The sequence below is a fragment of the Chenopodium album genome, chromosome 21 (genome assembly GCF_948465745.1).
Source record: "Chenopodium album chromosome 21, dcCheAlbu1.1, whole genome shotgun sequence".
In the NCBI taxonomy this organism is placed as follows: Eukaryota; Viridiplantae; Streptophyta; class Magnoliopsida; order Caryophyllales; family Amaranthaceae; genus Chenopodium; species Chenopodium album.
This window is the reverse complement of record NC_137854.1, coordinates 36,580,137-36,596,479: the sequence shown is the minus strand read 5'-3', so window position 1 is coordinate 36,596,479 and position 16,343 is coordinate 36,580,137. Positions and strand designations below refer to the sequence as shown.

At 35.5% G+C, this 16,343-nt stretch overlaps 3 protein-coding genes across 3 annotated transcripts; 2 read left to right on the top strand and 1 right to left on the bottom strand.

Moving 5' to 3' along the window:
• The first annotated feature begins 2,518 nt into the window (after positions 1 to 2,518).
• On the top strand, positions 2,519 to 4,441 carry LOC145600763 (uncharacterized). The gene has a single exon (XM_081656630.1). It carries the CDS (start codon positions 2,519 to 2,521, stop codon positions 4,439 to 4,441), a length of 1,923 nt encoding a protein of 640 aa, XP_081512756.1.
• Positions 4,442 to 6,551: 2,110 nt separating this feature from the next.
• Positions 6,552 to 11,238, top strand: LOC145602372 (uncharacterized). Its single transcript, XM_081658567.1, has 4 exons — positions 6,552 to 6,688; positions 7,731 to 7,841; positions 9,166 to 9,433; positions 10,800 to 11,238. The coding sequence occupies exons 2-4, from the start codon at positions 7,758 to 7,760 to the stop codon at positions 10,943 to 10,945; spliced, it is 498 nt and encodes a 165-aa protein (XP_081514693.1). The 5' UTR covers positions 6,552 to 6,688; positions 7,731 to 7,757; the 3' UTR covers positions 10,946 to 11,238.
• A 274-nt stretch (positions 11,239 to 11,512) lies between these two features.
• On the bottom strand, positions 11,513 to 16,143 carry LOC145601842 (F-box protein At1g70590-like). Its single transcript, XM_081657920.1, has 4 exons — positions 15,466 to 16,143; positions 12,719 to 12,852; positions 12,366 to 12,548; positions 11,513 to 12,027 (listed from the first exon to the last, which is right to left on the bottom strand). The coding sequence occupies exons 1-4, from the start codon at positions 16,013 to 16,015 to the stop codon at positions 11,860 to 11,862; spliced, it is 1,035 nt and encodes a 344-aa protein (XP_081514046.1). The 5' UTR covers positions 16,016 to 16,143; the 3' UTR covers positions 11,513 to 11,859.
• Positions 16,144 to 16,343: the final 200 nt, after the last annotated feature.

The following is a 16,343-nucleotide window of genomic DNA, read 5'->3' as shown; positions in this document are numbered from 1 at the left end:
TGCAAGCACCCTACTTCTCTGGCCATTAAGAAAAATATTGTATACGGAGTAATTAAAAGCGAAATATAAAATTAATGGATAGTGCTAAAAGTAATCCCAAAAAGTTCAAAATGTATACATTATGAAGTTAGTTGAACACGAATTGATTTGTGATTTTTTTTTTTTATAACAAATGCAATGCATAACAAGGCTATAGCCTATAAGCCTAAGTGAATGACTACCAAGCTATCAAAATACTACGTAGGAAAGAAAAGGTGATTAATGACTTTGTAGCTATTTGATTATAATTAAATTTCTAATGGGAAGATAACTTCTTTAATTTTATTTCTAATTTAATTTTGAATTTGTCTAAGAAAAGACAAGCTCTTAACTAGATTGTCCTCATTATAGTGTTTAAAGGCGGCATGTTCTGAATGGACAAATATCCGCTACCTAATTAAATGATTGGATCTTGGCTTACATCTACTTATATATCAACTTATTTTCCATATCCAATCTTAAGTTTTTTAACATTTTGACAATATATATTCCATTAACTCCCTTGCCAATAATATATTGTAATGTCTGTAATTGTTTAGTCGTATGAATTGTGTCATAATGCAATTTAAATTATCATTCAAACAACTATTTATATTTCAAGAATGTTAATAATGATTGTACCAATAGAAACCTAAGCATACACCGAATGTTTATACGTTCAAAGCCTAAGTAGATTAGCCAATAACAATTTGAAACTATTGCAACAAATTTGAGCATATCTACAAAATAATACTCTGTAAATCATTTTTTTTTTTGGGTCACATATCACTTGGAAAAAAAAAGCTTATACTTCATAATTCTCGTAATAATTATGACGTATGTAATATGAATAATTGATTTAATGGTTGGTGACTATTCAAAAGAAAGTAAATAAATAAATAAATTGTTGTTGCATATTGATTTTGTTCTCCGTGATATATATATAATGTCACCAACCAATAGTTTATTGATGCTTTGAACATAACCTACAAGGTTATCAAACAAAACAGGTGAAAGACTTGATACTAATCAAATTTAGGAGTTTACAATTATGGTCAATTATACTTAATACAAGGAGATGGGTGGCATGCCGATGTTGAATTCACTTATAAATAATCTTCAATCTCAACATGTATTTACAAAAGGGGTGTTGGTTGTTAGACCTCTTAAATTAAACTAAAATGGAGTTAGAATTTATTTCAATGATACATCTACCATGAAACCTCAACTATATGGGGACTTTAGTTCTACTACACCCCCTCATAATACTTTACTTAGCTCACTAGCTAGAAGTTTATCCCTCCCTAGATACAAAACTTATCTTGTGACTTCATGTGAGAGAGGGAAAAAAAAAACTTCATTCTCAAATTTGCGACTCATCATCACAAGTTGAATTTTCTCTATATTCCGTGTCATTGATAGATTGTCATTATTTTCTTGGATTTTGCGATCAAAATTATCATTTCCATATTTGTTGAATTGAGTTTATTAAGAGCTAATTCTATTGAAGTATTATTTTACTTTACCTATGTATTGTTTAGTTACTTTACAATGTACTATATATAAGTGTAAGTGTTATTTTATAAATTTTTATGTACCACAATGCAATAACAATAACTAATTGATGTATGGAGTATTTTATTGTGAAAAGATTAGAGTATATAGGAAAGGAAGAATACAATATACATATTCTGAAGCATTAATCCATTTTTAAAGAGAGAATTTCATCTCATTAAAGACAATGTCCCCTAATACGGTAATACTCATGCAACTAGGAAGCATTGATATTGATAAAATTTTTGGGAAGCAATAGAAAGTTTAACAGACATTCTGATCTGTGAATGTGGTTTAGCTTCATTATTTTATGACTTCAATTTTTTAAAGTATTTTAGCAAATACCGGGTTGATTTTTTTTTTTTTTTTTAAATAGATGTGTATGTGAATATGTAACATCTGAAAATACTTTTATTAGGCTATTGTTACTTCGTATTTTAATAGAAGTAGTAGTAAGTTTTAACAACCCTGACATATTTATCCCTAATTCCCTACCATAATATTCATGAATCTGAGCTAATGAGTTTTCAAATGAAATTGATTTGTTAAAAATTCTTGGTGCTAAAGTGCTAAACAAGTAAACAGGGTAGGTGTGTTGGTGTTTGGGCTACTTGATCCATTTTATTAACATAAATTAAACCTACTCATGTCTCTTCCTCTAATTCTCTCTCATTTAGCTAATTTAATAACAATAATCATCAGTGTCAAATTAAAATAATCATCACAATCAAAATACTCTATAATAAACCAAAATCAGAAAACAAAAAGCAGAAAACAAAAGGAGTACCAAAAGATTGAAACTGACATCCGTAGACTCATATATTGACTCTCACAAATTAAATCCACTCTTTCATTTCCTTTTCCCTCAAAATAATGAAAAAATAAAAATTAAAATTCAAAAAAATCTTCCTCATTTTCCAACGCTTTTCATTTTCTCCCCCATAAAATGACGAAACTTCCGACGCCGGCGACTGTAATTCCGGCGACGCTAATCGACGACGAAAAACCCCTCGAAGAACAACTCTCCGAACCAATTGTACTCGCTGAACGAGTTCGCGAGTTAGCCAACGACCCAACCTCCTTCAAATTCGACTGCGGTGAAGTCGCTAAACACGTCGACCGTCTCGCCCACATGCTCCGCTCACTCGTCCGCTTCACCACCGCCAACTCCTCCGCAATCTACGACCGCCCTCTCCGTCGCATCGCCGCCGAAGTTTCTCGAACCCTTCATCGGGCCCACAGCCTCGTCCGCAAATGCCGCCGTCGCAGCACCTTCTTCCACCGCCTCGTCAACCTCATCACCGCCGCTGATTTCCGGAAGCTTCTCTCTCTCCTCGACACCTCTGCCGCCGACTTACGCTGGCTTCTCTCCGTCTTCCATGTCGACGCAAACGACGATAACATCAATACCGACGACGTCGTTTTGTCTCTTCCACCAATCGCAAGCAACGACCCGATTTTGGCGTGGGTTTGGTCTTATACCGCGACTGTTCAAATGGGTTCTTCTCTACCCGCCCGAATCGAAGCGGGTCATGAGATCGGGTTTTTGGCCCGAGACAATGATCGTAACAAGAAGATAATTGTTGAAGAAGGTGGGGTTCCACCATTGTTGAGACTATTGAAGGAAATGAACTCCGCTGAGGCGCAGATTACAGCGGCAACAGCGTTGTATAATGTTGCGAATGATGGTGATAGAGTTAGGGTTATTGTTGATTGTTTGGGTATTCCTTTGATTGTTCAAGTTTTGGGTGATTCTCCAATGAGGGTTCAGGTTAAGATGGCGGAATTAGTAGCAAGGATGGCTGAATTTGATGGTGGTGTTGCTAAGGAGGAGTTTGGGAGGGAGAATGTGATTCGTCCCTTGGTTTCATTGTTATCGTTCGAGATGTTGGAAGACGAACCCGAGGTTATGAAGAAGAGTCATCATAGTATTCATTCTATTGTTCAGATTAATAGGGAGAAAGAGAGGGAGAAGGAGAGGATAGGAGGGGAGTCATGGAAACCGAAGCTGAATTCGAGTTATTCGTCGTTTTCATCGTTGTATTCGGATGTTGGGGTTAGTAAAGGAGGGCAGACTAGGAAGGGAAGAGGGAATGAGAGTGCTGAGGTTAAGATGGAGCTTAAGATTAGCTGTGCTAAGGCACTTTGGATGCTTGCCAAGGATAGTGTTGCAAATAGTCATAGGATTACTGAGACTAAAGGGTTGCTTAGTTTGGCTAAGTTGATTGAGAGGGAAACAGGGGAGTTGAGGAAGAATTGTGTAATGGCTGTAATGGAGATCACATTGGCTGCTGAATCGAATGCTGACCTTCGCAGGTCGGCTTTCAAGACGAGTTCCCCTGCTGGTAAGGCAGTGGTGGTGCAGCTTTTAAGGGTGATCAAAGAGTCTGGTGATCGAGCTTTGAAGATTGCGGCTATAAAATCAATTGGGTGTTTTTCTAGGACATTCTCTGCAAAAGAGACTCGAGTAATCGGGCCTTTGGTTGAGCAGCTTAGCAGTAATGATCATGAGGTTGGTACTGAGGCTGCTGTTGCTCTAGCAAAGTTTGTTGATCCGGAGAATTTCCTTTGTCATGAACATTCAAAGGCGATCATCGAGTTTGATGGGGTAGTTCCTTTGTTGAGATTGCTTAGGGAAAGCGAGAGGGCTCAAGTAAATGGATTGGTTCTCCTTTGTCACCTTGCTATAAACGCTGGCAACAGCGAGGCATTAGAACGAGCTAGGCTTCTGACCGCCCTTGAGGGGACTGATCGAAATCTTACTGCTCAGTATCCTCAGCTGAGAGAATTGATTGTCAAGGCTATGTACCATCTTGGTCTCTACCATGGAGATTCTCATCCTCTTAGACAATCTTCGATGCGTATTTAGATAGAAAAAAAGGACTTTTCGTGTAAAGTAAATAGACATTCTGGAAAATTAGTTTTGTAATTAGTGTGCAGAGGGAAAGGAATGAGAGAATTGAATACAGGTTCACTCCATTTTGAATAACTGTCCATGAATTTTTGTAGCTGGTCACCTTGTACCTGGAGTAAATTTATTGCTGAATTTTTATTGAACAAAATAGACCATAATTACGAGTTCTTTAAGTTCTGCTGCAAATTTTGCGAATTATTTTGTATTTCTTGCTTCTGTACTCCTAGGTTGAAACTAAATTATTCTTATCTATGTAAAAACAGATTATGCAATTATGCCCACAATTTTATGTCAATTATAAACTTGAGTATGACTATTATTGACAACAAGATATCACTGAATAATTCAGATGAATACAACATTCAAATCATTAAGCATTGCTGAACTCAGGCTGATCATAAGGGGTTCAAAATTCTGAATTTTCTTGTAGATGACAATAGAGACTGATTGATAGGCACTTCTTTAAAACTCGTCTTTGTCTGTTTAGTGGACGATGATGATATTGGCTTTACAGCTTCAAAGTGTTGTTAATTTTGGTATTTTTTCCTACATATCTCCCATGCTATATAATGAGTTGACAGCCTAACTAGCAAACAGGCAGCAACATAACAAAATATCATAGATTCAGACAGTGTGCTTCTAGCTTCCAATTTGTATTTTTGCTCTATAATGAAGAACAAAACAAGCCTCATGGACCACCTTCAACTTGGAGTAGCCCGGTTGCAAATTGCAATTGCTACAAAATGAGCATATGATCAAAGGAAATATCAAAATTGTACACCAATAGTTTTTCATTTGTTGTTTTCTAGGATGATTTTTGGAGTGTAGAGTTGGCCAATTCATAACTTTTATTCAATTTTATTACAACAATCGTAATACAACCCTTACAAAAAGAAGTTTAAAGTTGATACATAGGTCAATGGCATGTTGATTCCCTTTTTAATTGCATACTTAATATGCATCGCCTTTTAATACAGGTTAAATTTTGAATCCCTATCTTATAAATTTTAGAAAACTACTCTTATGAATAGTATAATGCCAATTATACCCTTCAAAATGTGTATTTACATACATACCCTCACTAATATGTACATGCTATTTTTAATGAAGAGTGTTTAGACAACTATACCCTCTAAAATATTTATGTTCTTTTATGCTTTCATTAATGTTACTTGTCTTGAACATTTATACCACCTAAATATAGTTGTTTATATATTTTTTTCTTATTGTTTTTTATTTTTAAAGGAAAAATTTCTCTTATTGTTAATTTAACTAAATTTGTGATTTGATAGCCAAACAATAAAAAAAAAAAAAAAAACCTTCAAGATATGGCTAGCTATGACGCGCGCATCGCGCGCGTTAGCTGCCCTAATTTTAATAAAAATTAAAGTAGCTAAGCAAATTCGAGATTCTAATTGAAGTTAAGCGTAAAAAATTGATTGCTTAGAAATTTAGAAACTACATAGTCTTAATTACTCTTAAACAATCAAAGTTAGAAACTACGTATTTGCAACCAAATAAATTTAGAAGCAATATTAACCAAAATACCAAAACACAATAAATCGTTGTTTAAAACTATTACAAGGCAAAATTTTAAATCTTCTAAAAGTTGGTTCCAAATTTTCTTCTAATAAAATTACGGAGAGCACAAAATTTTATCTTTAACACGAAGTAACTCCACAAGGCAGGGAGTAGAATTTTAATAATCACTTGATTTCATATAATTTGAGTCAATAGTCATATTTCATATAATTTGAACCAATTTTGTTTTTAAGATTTCCTATCCCTTAACTTGTATCTATATTCGAAATATATTTTGCAAGCAAATTGAGTCGAAATGAGTAAATAAAATAGAGGGAGTGAAAAAAATACTAGTTAGGGCCCGTTTTCATTGACTAAAATGAGCTAAACTAAACTGAAACAAATAGAAGTATTTTATAATAGAAGGAAATTAGGAGTTGAATTGAACAGAAATCGTATGAGAACATGCCCTTAATCTTTAAAACAAAAAATTACTCGTAATTTTGTATTTTGTTTATCTTGAAGATTAACGGGGTTCCGTCAAAGGGAGTAGCACATAACTTCACAAAACAAAGCCCGAAGCCAAAACACAAAGCCTGATACACCGTTCAGCTGCCTCCGTCAACATCAACCTCCATTGACAGAGAAAGCGCACAACTCTTATAATTTCCAACTTCTCGGGTACTCTTTTTCCCTCTAATTCATATAAGTATTTTACCCTTTATTTTCTTCTAATTCTTGCCCCTAATTTTCTAATTCTTTCCCCTAATTCATATTTGGTGTTATTGATTTTTGCCATCTTTCAATTTTTCGCTAATCTATTTAACTTTAGTTACTTTGCATTTGTATGAATTGTATCAATACATAACTCCATATCCTCAGAAATTCGGTTCATATAGTTTCAATTTAATGTTTAATCTAGAAGAATAAGTTTGGGCATTGCTATGCTAAATACTTATAAAAAAACTCCGTGCTTTTTTCTATGCCCACCATCTGTTCGATGAAATGGCAATAGAATTGGAAGATGAATTGGCTATTAGATTTAGACTAATTATGGGTTTTAATTTCATATGCTAGAATTGGAAGATGATAAACTAAAGTTTAGAATACTTTTGGAAGGGAGGTGGAGGGAAGTCACAAAGATGTTGGGGAACAATCCATGATGTTAGTTCAAACCGAGAAACACAGTTCATATAAACTATTTTACCTGCTTTTAAAAACTAGCCAGGATTCTTACCGTTGCAACTGCAAGTGTGGGAAGAGTTTTTTTTTTTTTATACCTCGAGGACTATTGTGAAAAATAAATTGCGGAATAGCATGAGTGACCAGTTTTCCAATGGTTGTTTAGTTACATTTATTCGGAATGATTTGTTTTTGCTAGTTAATGCTGTTGATGACGATGTAATTAACCGATTTCAAATTTTGAAAACTCGTCGTATGCAATTGTAAAATATTATTTGAAACTTATGTAATCTTTTACGCTCTTAGCTATATGTAATGTAATATGAATTATGTTATTTTTTTTTTTTAATATTGAACTTTTCTTTTTCTTCTATTGAATAATTATACAAGTAATATTTTCAATTGAGTTCTTACCCCCATTCCCCAAATCCTGAGATCCACCACTGCTTTGGCCTTTTGGGGCTAGTCATTTTGTATCCCACATTTATTAGTCTTTATTTTATGCTGTACTAATTTTCTTATCTTCTATTTGAATTTTTAGGTCGCTCTTTGAAGAAATTGAAAGAATATGAATGAAAATGTAACACAAGTCCAGCAACAACTCACTGAGCTTGAGATTGAAGCTGAACATCTGATTTTGGCACGGCTTCAGGTTGGTATTATGTCTAAGCTTTGTTTTTTTATTCAATTTGTTAGTTTTAAGCTCTATATGCCTGGTCATATAATTTAATTTTAGCATTCTTGCTGTTTGATTGTATTGTCTATGTTTTTGTGCTAGTTGTAAGGCGCAAATGTGATAATTTATGGTTCATCCATGTTTTAATGCCTTGTTATGTTGTCGCTTTCTATTTTATATTGATGGAATTTGTTTTTGGTGTAATTTGGACAAAGTTTAATGGTGATGAGTTCACTACTTTTTATGGGGGTGCTTTTTACTGCAACAAGTGCATCATTCATTGTGTTTGCATTATGATTACGCCTTATTTGTGGTTTATTACAAATTGATCTTTTATCTAAAGCCTTGTTACCATTTGTCTTTTATGGAGTGTGATTGTGGTTGTTTGGGATCATCTTCAGATAGCTGATTTGTTTTGGAGTATTGTTGAGCTCACACTATCAGGTTTGTTTGATGATAACAACGAGTTTATGAATGACCAAGCTGATTTGTGAAAAAGCATGGTCTGTTGTCTGTGTTTAAGGTAGTACTTTACCCGACTCCATGAGTTATCTTTTTGCATTGGTTCTGTCCAGGTTACTTAACTAACTAGGATGCTTAAGTTTGATGGTCATGTTATTAGGAAATATTGTTGTCAATGTTTACATGTCATATTGGATATAGGGTCAATTGGAAAGCAGAAAAATCTCTGTCATCTTAATTATTAGGCTGCATCTGAGACCAACCCCACCACCACCACCAACACCCCCCCACGCACAAACAAACACGCACACACACACACAAAAACAAAAAAACAAAAAAAACAAAAAAAAAAAAAAAAAAGAGTGAAATTGTGGACTCTTTGGAAGCATTGGGGTAATGTGTTGGTAGTAATGCTGTGCCGTCTTGATTTTCAAGATACTTCTTTAGTACGGAGTAGTAGAACCTGTGCATGACCATTGGATTTTATTTTTTAAATCCCTACTTTATTTTATCTTTTTTGATATGATAGAATGCCTATTCGTGTAATTTTGAAGTGGTAAATCTTGAAATGGTATTAAAAGTTGTTTCTTGATTAGAACAGATGTTGCATCTGAAATTTTTGCTTGATCTTTACACTTTTTTGTAAGAACTTATGCTGCTTACTTTTGCAATCCAAAATTTCAGCTTGATTAGTTAGTAGTGTGCTAGTGTCTATAAGAGTTGTTCCAGTTGAAATTTGCACCACTTTATGAAATTTATAAGAGTAAAGCTAGTTACATAATACCTCAACCCCAATCCCCAAGAAAAAGGAGTTTGTTTTCTCATTGTGAAGATGTAGGTTGTGGAAAATGACAGGTTAAGGAATGGGAACAGGGAGGCATTAACAGCACTTAGGAAGAAGGCACGTACAACAAAAACTAGTGTTCCTTCTCCATTTGAGTCTATTATGAAGGAGATTGGAGGGCATGGTTCCAAGACATTAGTTCAAGAAGTCTGTCCAACCTGTGGAAATCATGATGCGACTGAAAATATGTGGATGATGTTCCCTGGAACAGATGTCTTTGCTCAGGTTCCATTTCATGCTGCTCATACCATATTAGAGGAAGGTGTGTTATTGCATTCTCTTCTATTGACATTATTAGTCTTCTTGTTCTGTTTACATGTTAAAGTGACTAAGTGAAATCTATCTGATAAGGTTAGGTTGGGATAATATTCACTCGTAGCTGTCTAGTAGAAATACTCATGTATTAGTTGTATGGCTTTAACTTTCAAATCCTTGAACTCTTGCACTAATTTGCATAAAATGGCTGACTGTGAACTCTAGAATCTTATCAACTGATTGTTAACTTGCTTGCTAATCAGTTGTAACCCTGAAGTCTTGAGTTGCCTGAGAAATTTTCTGGGCTAGTTATTTATCTATGCTACTTAGACTCAGACACTTGTGTCTGACACAGGTACAAAACCAAGTGCCATACAAGACATGATAATCAGTAGTATTAGATCTGATTACTAGCTTCCTTTAATGTTCTGAATGCATTACTTATTATGATCACAATAAAAAATAAATAAAAAACAGTATTTATGTCTCTCTATCTCTTCACCACCTCACAGATTACGAAAGTTCTACCATAGGCAACCAAAGGCTGAATCTATGTTCGGGCATTGATAATCTGCACCATATCATCTTACTCCATTATATTCTTTGCCCTTGCCCTAATACCTCAGTAAAAATGCTTCCAATTGTATACTTATGCCCTGATCTCCTATATAACATTGCCAAGCCAAGCTCAGATCATGCTTAGTTTTACAAATGCACTCCTAGGCCAACTAGAGCTAATAGAGAAATTTGACAGAGAATGAACTCAATGAAGTGTCCATATCCATGTCTGAATGCTTAGGATCTGACTTGAATTCTTAAGGTGGATTGAAAAGTTTTGAGCAACGTAGCTTTGAATTTGGCCTTACTCCCGGTGAATTCATCTAGTAATGGCTCAATACAAGTTGGGAAATTTGACAGAGACTCGCTGACCTATTTTATATCATATGTTTTAGAAAATTTCTTTCGTCATGTGCTATGTGAAAACAAGGATTTACTTTTGTCGTCTATGGTACTCTTGTACTTCAAAAGAAGGTAACAACATAAACCACATAATTATTATAATCAACATGTTATAAGCTATTATAACATGTTTACGCTATTAGGTTTTAGTGTCAACTCTTGCTGAAACAGACTTACAAATTACAATTATACATCATAAAACTGGGGTGGAGTGACTTTTATTTTGAGGGGTGAATGTGGAACCTTATAGAATATAAGGAACTTTTAATGCCTCACAGTAAGTCACCATATAATTCTACCACACCAATTGTTTTTATTTACAGCAGCTAAGCTGTAATGCTATTTGAAAGATAAACTAGGACATTATTGATGGAGTAATGTCTAATTTGATTATTTTGTTATTGTTGTTGCAGATCAAGAAAGGCTCGACTCTGAATTGAATGAGCTGCAGACTCTTGTCAAAGAGAAGACTCTAATAATCTCAGACAAGGGTGCTATTGCCGACAAGATTTGCCCAGGGATACTTAGGTCTCTAGTGACATTAACAGACAAAAAATAAACATTTGTGACAAAATTAACTAGTTTTTATCCTACATTCTACAAAAAATAAACATTTGTGACAAAATTAACTAATTTTTATCCTACATTCTGCATAATCTGATTTTGTACATCTATCTAACAGTAATCAAAATGGTTTGGTATTTGGATCTTTATATATCAGGAACAGGAAGTTCTAATGATTTTGGGCCTGGCTTTAGTTCACAAAAGGAGGCCCTCTACTGTTTTTGCAGCCTAATGAGTGTTGCAATTTTAGGGTTTTTTTTTTTTTTTTTTTTTTTTTTTTTTTTTTTATATTTTTATTTTTATTTATTAATTTTTTTTTGATGAATTGCAATCTTAGGTTTTTGTCGATTAAAATTACTTGAACCTATAATAATCAGAAATTATATCAAAAGTTGCTATATATATATATATATTTTTTTTTTTTTTTTTTTTTTTTTTTTTGGAGTTGCTGAACAATCTGATCTAATATCTGAGCAAACTATTACATATACTGTAAATTAATTAGTTTGTGTAAGATCCATCCAATTAACATTGATTCTGAAAAGAATTAGACAAAATCTGAACGAATAGTTTGCTAGTAGAAAATTAATCTGAAAGAAAAGTTGCTGCATTACCATGAACATTTGGGCTTAAAATTAAGCTTGTGAGATCCACTTTCAAGCAATGGTACAAAGTTAGATTTTAGAAAGAAAGCCCAAAGGGTTTATATAATACAGCCTCTTATATCACTTGAGGAGTTGAGGCACATTTTATGAAAGAACATGCACTAGTATTTGAGTTGTAACTTACTGCTTACATGATTGACCTCAAATGTCCAAGTGTGAATAATGAGGCATAGCTCCCCCGCAGAAGGGAGCAAATCGGAGACCGGGGAGGAGGATTTTACAAAAAGTTGTCCATAAATTCTGGTCAGCGCGATGAAGGCAATGCACGCCAATTTTCAGCAAGACGCATAGCACGATCACGTGAATTAACTGATAGTTGTTGCACAATGACATCCTTCACATGAGAGGCACCAGTCTCCCCTGCACGGCTAGCAAGTTCTAGATAGACAACAGCTTTTGGCAACTCCCCTTCCTGCCAAAGGAGCAGCAGAAGAATTCTCAAACTAAATCCTAATGCAGACTTTGGCTAAAGATAAAGCAATAAGATATAAGAATACACACGAGAATCATGGTTAGTTGATGTGGGAGCACGCTCATCATCCACCCTTGTATGTGTGTGTGTGTGTGTGTTTTTTTTTTTTTTTGGAGGGGGGGGGGGGGGGGGGGGTTGAGAATTGTAGGAAGGGGGTTATCAGCGATTGAATGAGATGGGGTTGTATTTTAAATTGGTGACCCAGCCCAAGGCTCATGGGTACAAGTAAAATAACGCAATCAAACACACAAGTTTTTGGAAAGTAAGATGCTACATACCGAGAAAAGATTAAGTCCATGCTCAAATTGTGCTTTACTATGACCATGATCAGCAGCCCGCTTCATCCATTTCTTCGCTTGTGGATGACTTTTGGAAAACCCTTCACCAACAGAATAGCAGAGTGACACATTGTACATAGCTCGAACATATCCACCCTCTGCAGCCCTGAGGTACCACTTAGCCTACTCAAAATAAATTATAAAGATCAATCATGTGCTGTGTCTTGTAACTAACAACCTTGAACTGTATCTCAGAAGTTTTGCCAACACAATACTAGTTCTTTAGGTTGATACCAGTTGTACTGCAAGAAGTAAAAAATCAAAAGTTTAAAAATAGTAAAATAAATCCGTACAGCTTCTGGTAGATTTCGCTCAATCCCACGCCCATGATGCAAACACAGTGCTAGTTGGTACTGAGCACGGACATGTCCAGCAGAGGCAGATTGCAATAACCACTTGACAGCTTCCTTAGGATTTGCAAAGTCGGCTACAGATAAACAAGCATGCATATAAATCAAATTATGCACAATTAACATTCAAAAGCATTTTTTCCACACTTGTACCACTGTATCACATTTTCACCATTGTTAAGAGGCAGAAGTCTAAATAGGTTTTCAAATTTTCTCAGCAAAAAGGGGACCAAAAAGGAAATGACATAGTAAGTACTTGTATTACAATTTTACATTAGCAGAAGCCAGAGGACAAAATATGTTAATCACTTGATCCTAATTGGAGATATGAGACCATAATTGAACCACAGAACTAAAATCTCTGGTAAGTGGTAACTATCTTAGCATTTGCAAACAGATAATAAACTGCATCTCCAATAAGGCCCTATTCTTTTAGACTGAATGGAGCTGAGGTAGAAATAACTGAAACTTCAGCAAGCTTCAAAAAGTAATAGGCCCCAAACCTATATCCTCTATGGCTCTATCCTAAAAAGACCAAAAAAAAAAAAAGAAACTTTAAACCAAGAGTTAAACTTAAAATATTTTCAAAACAAAACGGAACATTCTAACACCCTTTGAAATGAACGTTGCTTTGACAGTCACTTTCAACCACAAAACTATTGTATCCACACTCCGCCATAAGCTTCAAATTCCAAAGTACCGCTTTAGCTTCAGCCTCTATAATTTCTCATTCTTTTGCATTACATCACTGCAATCTGCACATAATGATGGTGTACTTCAGACCGCACAATCACCCTCATTCCAATGCCATAATCTCCCAATCTGCCAGCACCAACTTCAGCTTTACAAAGCCAGGAAGCAATCGTGACTTCCAGCTCTGGCCCTGGGCTTGAAAATGCCTATGGTCAATATAGCCCTCCTATCTCTCACAGCTCTGCACATGTATATTACTATAAACAACTCTTTGCAACAGGTCATACACCACTTCGAATATTTAATAGTAAGTATAACGTATAAGCACCCAAATTCCCCTGAAAAGTAGCTAACAGCCACAAGTAGTTACTCATTCAAACCCATTCTCTTGCTCGCCTAGTCATTTTCACAATTCAAACTCACGCAACTAACCCTCCACACTTAATAAATCAAGCTCCCTAAGTCCATGAACTACTGACTTCTCCATCAAACCACACACACTACAAACACATCTTATGCTTAAAATTCTCCTGCACAACCGAAAACCTCTCCTTTGTAAGGAGTGAATAATGACAAACTAACACACAAAAAGATTAATTCCTAGAATCACATCCAAAAGCCAAATCTTGCTTCTCCTTATCTTAATCAAAACACCCCATGATATTGTTATCAGGAAACACTAAAGTTCACAAAATTAAGAAACATTCCTAACATTTAACCCCAAAAAGCGTTCTTACAATCCTCCATTCAATACCAAACTTGTAAATCCGTAACATATAAACCCTACACCAGATGCATTCTATATCTTCACCTGTGACAGCTCCAATAAGCACTAAATTTCACTTCTTTCTCCACTTTCACCTTCCTAATTTGAAAATGTGAAGATCACCTACCTTAGTTGTTTTAAACAGCTTGGGATGGCATATTGGCATCTAGGACCAGATATTGAATCATGTCTACATTAGTATTTTGTGGCTCTCTATACACCTGAATTAAACTAAAATTATGAATTCATATTATGAAATAAAATAGACAAAATGGCCAGGGTAATGACTCTGCTCAACATAGTCCTCTTTTCTCTCACAGTTTCAGCTTATTCGAGCTATTACCATAGACAACTGTTTGCTATGGGGGCACACACTACCCTTTCGAATACTTAACAGATACAAGCTCCTCCAAACAGGTAGCCATCCAAATCCAATCCCTTGACTCCCCTAGATCATGTCTTGTATCCAAACTCAACCACTGAAGCTCCAAACTTCCTCTACAACAACTAACTCCCTAAGCTTTAAGCTAAAATTTGTCTTGTTCAACCCCTCATTTGTAAGAGATCCTCATGACAAGCTATCCACACAAAAAAGCTTAATTATGTAATCACATCCAAAACCCAAACCTTGATTCTCCTCATCTTAGGCAATGAACCCCACAATTTTGTTAACCTTGTGAAACATAAAACATTAGAAATAAAGAAACTTTCCTCCCATATAACTCCAAAAACCACTCTTTTACCATCCTACCATCAATACTCTTATGTAGTTTTGTTACTTTTACACCAAATGCATTTATACACTCTCACTTGTCACAGCTCCACAAAACCACCATTTGCTGAAAACAAATTTATATTCTATCCCTTTCTCACACTTTTTTGACACCAGCCAGAAAGTCAATTTATTAAGGTGTTAAAGCATTAACATCATCCAATACAGCTTTGTGAACAGCAGGGTGATAGTCCTCCAACCATACACCCATGTCACTAAACTAAATGCTACTCTTAGCCATTAAGTGAGCAACCCTTTCTCACACTTACACCCTCCTAATTTAGAAATGTGAATATCACCTAGCTCAATTGTTAAAGAATTGGGTCATGGGGTGTTACCCAAAACCCGAAATCAAATCCCGTCTACATTATTACAATTCGCGACTCAATACACCAAAACAAACCAAAAAAAAATGCAAATTAAGAAACAAAATCATCAAAATTAATCAAAGGGAATTACCTTGTAAGTAAGCAATAGCCAAATTACACTGACCAGAAGGATCACCAAGCTCAGCAGCTCTTCTATACAAAGCAATCCCATCTTCTCTTCGACCCATTTCCCAATAAACCAAACCCGCATCCACCATAGCAAGACTCGACCCACGGGCCACCCCTTTCAAGAAAGACTCCAACGCCTTCTCCAAATTGACCCGAACTCCGGCCCGCCCATGTTTAAACCTTTTACCCCACCTCAACAACAACATCGCCTCTCTCAACGGCTTCAACCCGTCGTTCCATGACTTACACACCAAAGACGCTGCGTTTAAGTCTCGGTGAGAAAACCCAGATGCTATTTTGTTGAGAAGATCGTACGGAAGGGAAGAGAAGTCACGGTGGTGGTGATCGGACGGTGAGGAGGTGATTCGGGCCTTGATCGGACGGTCGAGAGAGTGGGATTTGGAGAAGTGGTGGTTTGCAGAAAATTGTTTGGAAATAGGGTGGTTTTTTGCGAGAGGAAGTGCGGTGAATGGAGAACCGTCGGATCGAAATGGCCATGTTTTTTGCTTCATTTTTGCAGGAATTTCAGGCGTTGGATTTGATGGGGCAGGTGAAATTGCCTGATTGTGAATTCGTGAGTGAAGAATACAACTGAAGAAGATGAACAATTTGCAATTTTTTTTTTTTTTAACTTTTTTTTTTTTTTTTTCTGATTTGATAAAACGATATTACATCACTTTGATTACGACAATTTTTTTTTGTTGTACTCGTAACTTCTAACAGAGAGTAAATTTTTTAGGCTGATCCATAATAATGGTTTTTTGGGCTGATCCATAATGCTCAATAAGGAACTTTAATACGGAGTACTTTAGCAAGATTTGGGGGAGAGCAAATTGGATA

Excerpts from the sequence above, each read along its gene's own strand:
- LOC145602372 (XM_081658567.1), top strand. The coding sequence starts at position 7,758 with ATGAATGAAAATGTAACACAAGTCCAGCAACAACTCACTGAGCTTGAG. Across the intron at positions 7,842-9,165 it reads TGATTTTGGCACGGCTTCAG|GTTGTGGAAAATGACAGGTT; the intron begins GTTGGTATTATG and ends GTGAAGATGTAG. Across the intron at positions 9,434-10,799 it reads TCATACCATATTAGAGGAAG|ATCAAGAAAGGCTCGACTCT; the intron begins GTGTGTTATTGC and ends TTGTTGTTGCAG.
- LOC145601842 (XM_081657920.1), bottom strand. The coding sequence starts at position 16,015 with ATGAAGCAAAAAACATGGCCATTTCGATCCGACGGTTCTCCATTCACC. Across the intron at positions 12,853-15,465 it reads GGCTATTGCTTACTTACAAG|CCGACTTTGCAAATCCTAAG; the intron begins GTAATTCCCTTT and ends GTTTATCTGTAG. Across the intron at positions 12,028-12,365 it reads ATGGACTTAATCTTTTCTCG|GAAGGGGAGTTGCCAAAAGC; the intron begins GTATGTAGCATC and ends CTCCTTTGGCAG.
- LOC145600763 (XM_081656630.1), top strand. The coding sequence starts at position 2,519 with ATGACGAAACTTCCGACGCCGGCGACTGTAATTCCGGCGACGCTAATC.